Source organism: Triticum dicoccoides, chromosome 7A, assembly GCF_002162155.2.
Source record: "Triticum dicoccoides isolate Atlit2015 ecotype Zavitan chromosome 7A, WEW_v2.0, whole genome shotgun sequence".
In the NCBI taxonomy this organism is placed as follows: domain Eukaryota; kingdom Viridiplantae; phylum Streptophyta; class Magnoliopsida; order Poales; family Poaceae; genus Triticum; species Triticum dicoccoides.
In genome coordinates, this window is record NC_041392.1 from 172,068,958 (window position 1) to 172,077,078 (window position 8,121).

An 8,121-nucleotide genomic window follows, 5' to 3' on the forward strand; every position below is an offset into this window, starting at 1 on the left:
AAAGAAGGAAGAGGAGGAGAGAATTTATTAAAAGTTTCTGTAAAAAAATCTGTAAATCATCCGTGGTTGTAGGATTTTTGTTGTCCAAAATATTAAAGAACCACCCGCAAAAAATAAAACATCGACAAGGCGGTTGATGGCACCTGCCCATGGGATGGGAGGCATCGTTGCAAGGTTTACCGTCTTATTCGGTTAACGTCTCACGCTTAGGATCTGATTCGTGGCCATGCTCATGTGTTAAATGATAAATTTCTTTGAAGTGTTCTAGTGTTGGATGGGTTTAGTATAAATATTTGAAGAGATTATTGGACACCAGGAATTTTGGCCTAAAATATTAAGCTAAAATGAGTAGAACCAGGCTAAAGTGGGTATCTGATTTATTCATAAACGGGACAAGAAGATGATATGCGAATTTAATCTCACATTTGTTTTATCCACATGATGCCGATGGGATTCTAAAGATGCGTATTCAATCCTCGGGAGATGGTGATTTTTATTGTGTGGCAGTATGAGAAGACATGTATATTCTCTATAAAAGTGTGTATAATCTGTCTATGAAGCTCGAGGAGAACAAGGAGGATTATAGGCAATTTAGCGATGCTGCGAAGGGGGAAAGGAAGCCCCGGAATGTCATTTGAAAGGCCAATGTCTCTCAAAAGATCAGAATTTTGCCTGGAGTTTTGCATTTAATAGGCTCGTGATTCATATTAATAGAGTTATTTGCCACCAGGCTACCTCGGGTATGTGCTCTATCTGCGGGGTGGAAGATAAATGCACTTTTCATGCTCTAGTGACTTGTCCTAAGGCGAGGGCTTTGCATATGTCGTTGACGGAAGTGTGGAATATTCTGGGGAAGATGTTTTTAAGTTTACTGGGCCTGGATCAGTTAAGTTCTTCTGTTTGTGAGCAAGTCATTTTCATTTTCTGGAGAGCTAGCCATTTAAGGAAGGATATGATGTTTGGCAAGGGAGAGAAATCTATCTCTGCCTCTCTGCTAATTTTGTGGAAAATTAATGGTCATCGTTTTGGTTTTGTTAATCCAATGCAGAGTTGGTTTCTAACATCAAAGGTAAGGGAGTAGGCGATGATTTAAGATTCATCAATACTCCTCCGAGTATCATTGAGGTGTGCAGCCTCCACCTTTGAATTATATTAAGATCAATGTTGACTCGAGTTCTATGGATAACGTTGGCGCTACAAGTGTGGGAGTTGCCAGGAATTTTGCAGGCCACGTCCTCTTGACTCCATGGGATTATAGTAGGTCGTGTGTACTAGTGTAGACGAAGCAGAGCTCCGGGTGTGCCTAGCTGGTCTTTATATCGGCATAACTCTTCATAAACCTATTATTTTGGAGACTGGTTGCTCTTTTGTGGTTTCTTTATTTACAAATAAAAATCTTGACAGGTCACACCTTGTTGATCTGAAGAACAAATATTTATCCATCTTTATACTTTTTCAGAATTTTAAGCTGAAGAAAATCAATCGAAGGGCCAATGAGGTCGCACACCAGATTCCAAAATTTAGCTTCGATAATAGGTTAGAGGGTATTCTTTGTACTCGTTTTCCGTCTTGAATGGCTAATGTTGTAAGAAACGATTGTGACAACTTTTAAATTTATTAATATACGGGAGGTGTTTTCAAAGAAAGAAAATAAATCTTCGTAGCTTGTAGATTGTGCTTCTAGAGTCTCTAGATTGTGCTTGTAGAGTCTCTAGTTGCTCGGTAGAATATAAACGGTATGTTGACATTTTCTTTATTCACGATAAAGAATGAATTTATTAACTTAAAATGAAACATCGATGGGATACAAACACAATAAATACATATCAAGACTCTACAGGATTAGGCCGTACACATCCAACACCAACGTACACATACATTCATACATACACACACACAAAGAATCACATATGGAAAATGCAAATTAATACAAGACTGAAGATATGCCTTAACAAAGGGGGGGGGGGACTATCAAAATATTGATCAACAAACAACAACAACAACAACAACAACAATTTACCACGAGATGTGGTTTTTGAAACGATGGATTGTCAAAGAAAAACACATAATCCTCATGACAACCACAAAACATGGTTGCGTTCTTTCCTTGGACGCCATCGCCAATCCGCCTTGCCTCCAATGGCCTTCGGGCCGTGGAGATGCGGAGGACCTCACCCCCCTCTCATCCTGCCGGCAGGAGGGACCTCTCTCTTATTCTTGTTAGGTTACGTGTCTTAGTTGGGGCTACATCGCGGCGGCTATGTCCCTCAGTAGGAATAATGCTCCCACGTTTAATCCCATCCCGGTGATGCGTCTACTCGTCAGAGTGCATGTGAAGGTGTGTCTTCGTCGGATCTCGTGGAATTCAGCCTGTGATTTGTTTGGATCTAGTCTTTATTCGTGTGTTTCCAATTTTGATTCTTTTGATATACAACTCTCTTTATCAACGATGTTTTTTTTTTGCGGGGGATCAACGATGGTTGTTGCTCCGTTGCGCTGGTCCCGTGGCACTTTAACATGGAGACTTTCTAACTGTCTACTATAATAAGGTTTACCCGGCAACTGTGAGAGAGGGGCGTTGGCGACAGCTCGTTTTCAGCTCACTCAATTTGTTTATAGTTGCCACACTCACTAGATTGTAGTTTTGTTAGCTATATGTTTTTTGTGCGGAAGTTAACTATGGTATTCTTTATCCAGTTATGTTTTTTTTCAACTTCTTTGTCCTGTTATGATTGATTATGAATAGATCATAACTTTTTCAAAAATAAAACAAGGTAGGAATCATGATGAGTGGAATTAAGGTTGAATGGTAATTAGGACCGGTGCTTTGAGACCGAAATCGGCACATGCCGTAAACCGGGTCTAAGCTGACGGAGAGTACAACCCGGTCCTCCTATAAGATTTTTCTCCGGATGATCGCCTCACGGAATCACGGAACCGGCAGCTGGAGGGAGACCCACCCCATCTTCCAACCTCTCGGCCTGCTGCCGAGTTAACAACTCAACGTGCGGCATGAGTGGAGTACCAGCCACCACGTTGCAACTATCGTGCTGTCCTCGACCAGCACGTGTTCTTCGTGCCAGAGACCGCCAGGAAGAAACATCCCAGCCCCCCACGCTTGACAGCAACAGCCCACAGGACACGCCGCGGCCGGCCGTGCGATCCTATAAATCAAAACCCATCTCACCACCTCTTAATCCATCAGTTTCATTCCTCCAACCAACACAACACCCGATCAAAGCAGAGCTTCCCCTCCCCGCTACCACACCGCGAGTTCGCGAGGCCTGGAGAGCGTACAGGGGGGTTGATCGATCAAGCGGCAAGAATGGCGGCGACAGGGAGCGCTAAGAGCCGACGGTTCGCCGCAGCGTGCGGAGTTCTCAGCCGCTGCATCAAGGCGGCGGAGACGCGGCCGGCGGCCACGGTGGTCCTCCCCCTCATGCCCGGAGCGGAAGTGCCAGCGCAAGACGACTACGCGGCGGGTCCTGCACCGGAGCACGCGCAGATGACCATCTTCTACGGTGGGCAGGTGCTGGTGCTGGACCAGGTGCCGGCCGACAGGGCGGCCGAGCTGCTGCGTGTCGCTGCTGTCTCAGGCACAACGCAAGGGAACTGCGAGGCAGCGGATGGCGACCTGCCCATGGCTAGGAAGGCATCGCTGCAGCGGTTCATGGAGAAGCGCAAGGGAAGGCTCGCCGCGCGCGCCCTTCCCTACAGCCGGCCCGACGGCGACGCGTTCTCCTGGAGCCGTCTCACGGTTATGCTCTGATTAGTGTTCATGCATAGTAGAGTAGCCTGAGTAATTTACAGTCCATGTAAATGTGTAGATGTTATTGGAGTACAATTTCTGAATGATGATCAGAAAATCTAGCTGTCTTCTCGCAAAAAAAGTCCCGATAACTGCCACACGTGTGGTGTATCGGGTAGCTTTGCCATACGCCTCGTGTGGCATGGACAGCAACCAGCCCACACATCTACGTGTGGGCAAAACAACTAATACCCACACACATCTTTTTTTCCTTCTGAACCCTCTCACACGCGTGCGTGTGGGCGAAGTTGATAACGCCCACACGTCCGTATGTCAGGCCTCGTACCCTTCTGGTCCCGAACGCGACGCGTGACGCCCATCGCGCGCCCGCAGTTGCCATGGTCCAGACTCTTGTCCATATTCGTTTATCTGCAGTTGCCATGTCGCTGAACTACGGTTGCCATGTCGGACAACTGCAGTTGCCATGGTTGCTCAACTGCAGTTACTATGTATGGTCTGATCTAATGTAGTTGTCATAATTTCATAACTTTAGAAATTGCCACATATTAACACTAGGCGGTTGAGAGAGTTGCCGTGTGCTCACAAGCATGTTAGGGCAGTTGCCATGTAAAAAAGAAGAGTTGCCATCTGCTTACGTGCACGTTAGGGCAGTTGCCATGTACGTGCACGTTGGGGCAGTTGCCATATATCATGCAAAAACACATGGCAACTCGGTAAAAGACAGTTGCCATCTGCTTACGTGCACACTAGGCAGTTATCGTGTACCCTGCAAAAACACATGGCAACTCGGATAAAAAAAAGTTGCCACCTGCTTATAAAGCACACTAGAGGCAGTTGCCATGTGCGCTGCAAAAACACATGGCAACTAGCAGCTTACGTGTGGGAGAGAAGACGGGCGTGTGGGCGAGATGGCAAATGCCCACACACCAGCCCTTATGCGTGACTGAAAATTGGTGTGTGGGTGAACTGCTAAACGCCCATACACCGGCCCCTCCGTGTGGTAAAACGGATGTGTGGGCGAACTATGTCACACATCACACACACGCCTTGTCCTACGTGGCACAGAAAATCAGCCAGATTATGTCAAGATTCATGCATATAGTACTGGACGATGATGGATACGTGTGGTCGAGATGGTCAACGCCCACACGTGTGGGCGTTAACATTTTAAAAAAAATGATGTTATTTTTTTACAACAAATCTAGAAAAATAAAAAAATTACAAATAGCACCCTAGGAAACCAATCTAACCACACCACCAACGCGTGATAAGGGCGGACCACCGTCGTCGCCGCTGCTCCCTGCGGAAGCCGGCGAAATCCTTGGTTGTCCGCGGGATTAAAGATGTCGTTGTTTCGACCAACTGATTGATCATGGTGAATTGGGCTTGACCGGCTTCTTTTATTATGACTAATCCATGGTCTTTTCTTTTCCTTTTTCTTTTTATCAATCCATGGCCTTTGCGTCACATGCCTGATGGCTTAGTATTACCCACTTTGCCGTGTGTGCAGATGAACCCTAGCGTGTTACGTCGTCTTCGCGCCTACATATACCAGCATGTAAATACAAGTGCTCACATGCTTCCGGACATTTTTTGGAAACCCTCATACATACACGTATGCATTCACCCATATGAGTTTAAAATGAATAAAATATTCATCTATATGAATTTATGTTCGCACATCATTAATTTTGTATGACAAACTTCTAATCTATATATCTTCTATCATGACAATACAAAGAACAACAAAGATAATAAAAATTAAAAATTACAATCAGGTCCGTGAATCACCTAGCGATGACTACAAGCAATGGAGGCCGAAGGCGCGCTGCGCCCCTCACGCGTCGGAGCTGGGCAAACCTTGTTTTACTAGACAGTCAGGGAGTCGTCATGCTAAAACCCCATAGAACCAGCGCAGAGCAGCAACCATCGCTGATGAAGAAAGTCATAGATAGGAAAGATCAAATCTGTAGACACCCAAACAAAGACGAACAAAGACTGAATTCAAGCATATCCACTAAAAACCAGCACCGACCGAATCACGCAATATCCGACGGAGACACACCTCCACACGCCCTCCGATGGCGCTAGACGTATCATCATGACGGGGATAGAATGCGAGAGACATTATTCCTACTCAGATACATCGGCACCATCACACAGCCCCAACCCAAATATTGAACCTAACAAGAACAAGAACGGGTCCCCTCCTACCGGTGGGGGGCCGAGGCCCCACGCACCTCCATGTACAGATAGTCTTTCCCATCACTCCAATCTTTACTTACCTACCTTGGCTTAACCCTTGACCAGTGTTATGGATGGTGCACTAGTTGAAAAAATAATTGGCTCTTCCTTCTTGTAGCAACAAAATCCAATCTCCCCCTCATACGAACCTACCTACATGACTTTCATGTCAAACTGAAACTCCTTCCTTTGCATTACCCATAGCATTCTGTGCTTCGGATCTAAGGGTCCTCTTCGCTGAAGCTAATCAGCCTGGTACAAAAGGTTCGTCAAGCCCGCATTCAGAGACTTCTACCTCAGACTCATATCCATAAAGATATTCTCTCGCCTAATTCGGCTCTACGTAAGATAGCAAAAGTATGGTCGAGCAATCAACATGATATATTTGCTCACATTCCAGACCAAGGTCATAATTCACAGGAACATTCTATAGTCTTAGTCAAAGACCCAAAGGCCATCAGAGATGAGGCGGACCGGTGACTTCACCGACGGGAGGAAGAGTTCTACTTCACCGTAGTACCGTAAAACTTTATAAACAAATACAATGTACTCAGCGAAATCTTATATTCGAATTCAGGAGCTTCCAAAATAGAGCTTTGGGATGAGACGTGTCTAATCAAGGAAACACTAACTTTTAAGATTCGGCTAAATATATTAATAGAGTAGAAAGTCGGTATTAGCAAAAAAAACATGGCATGGACAATAACATGAAAAAGAAATGGTTCTAATGATTATTTTGCTGGCGCAAAATCTACTCGACAATAACGAAAAGGTATTCTCCAAGGAGTAATGCTAGAGTTAAAATCCTTTTTACGGATTCTAATTAGGCGACAGTTTTTGGTTGCAGATTAGGGGTGGGGGGGGGGGATTTATGGAAGTTTCTGTAAAACATCTGTAAATCATCCGTGGATGTAGGATTCTTATTGTCCAAAATATTAAATAAACACCTGCAAAAAATAAAACATCGACAAGGCGGTGGATGGCACCTTCCCATGGGGTGAGAGGCATCGTTACAAGGCTTACCGTCTCATCCGGTTACGGAGTCATCCTTTGGATATCATATGTGGCCAAGCTCATGTCTTAATGATAAATTTCTTCAAAGTACTACAGTGTTGGAATGGTCTATATAAATATTTGGAGAGATACATGAATCCCCAGGAATTCTGGCCAAAAATATTAAGCTAAAAAGAATCGAAACAAGGTAAAGTGCCTATTTTATTTATTTATAAGCAGGATGAGGAGATGGGATGCGAATTTAATCGCACGTTTGTTTTATCCACATCATGCTGACGAGATTCTCAAGATGTGTAGTCAATCCTCGGGGGATGGTGATATTATTGCGTGACACTACAAGAAGAACACTATATTCTCTGTAAAAAGTGTGTATAATCGCTGTATGAAGCTCAAGGATGACAAGGAGGATTATGGGCTATAACACTCCGGATGTAACTTTCCCTATTTGTACTCCAACTCTTGCCGTTTCCGGCGTTAAGTTATATTTATTTCCTCGGGTTCGGGTCTTTGTCTCCGTGTGTTGTTGTCTTTGTCATGCATCTCATATCATGTCATCATGTGCATTGCATTTGCATACGTGTTCGTCTCATGCATTCGAGCATTTTCCCCGTTGTCCGTTTTGCATTTCGGCGCTCCGTTCTTCTCCGGTGGTCATTTCTAGCTTTCTTTCATGTGTGGGGGTTAAACATTTCCGGATTAGACCGAGACTTGCCAAGCGGCCTTGGTTTACTTCCGGTAGACCGCCTGTCAAGTTTCGTACCATTTGGACTTCGTTTGATACTCCAACGGTTAACTGAGGGACCGAAAAGGCCTCGTGTGTGTTGCAGCCCAACACCCCTTCAATTTGGCCCAAAACCAACCAAACTCTGCTCCATGTCCTAGAGCGTTCGATCACGATCGCGTGGCCAAAAACCGCACCTCATTTGGACTCTCCTAGCTCCCTCTATGCCTATATATACACCCCCTCCGAAATTCACGGGTCTCCCCTCCCCCTTAAACCCTAGATACATCCGCCGCCGCCGCCGCCGGACGTGTCCGGACGGGGCCGGACAGCGTCTGCCCGCCGCCTCCAGCCACCCGCACGTCGACACGTG

General features: G+C 45.4%; 1 protein-coding gene across 1 annotated transcript; it reads left to right on the plus strand.

Moving 5' to 3' along the window:
* The first annotated feature begins 3,206 nt into the window (after window positions 1-3,206).
* On the plus strand, window positions 3,207-3,890 carry LOC119331250 (protein TIFY 11e-like). Its single transcript, XM_037604424.1, has one exon. It carries the CDS (start codon window positions 3,326-3,328, stop codon window positions 3,767-3,769), a length of 444 nt encoding a protein of 147 aa, XP_037460321.1. The 5' UTR covers window positions 3,207-3,325; the 3' UTR covers window positions 3,770-3,890.
* The last annotated feature ends 4,231 nt before the right edge of the window (window positions 3,891-8,121 follow it).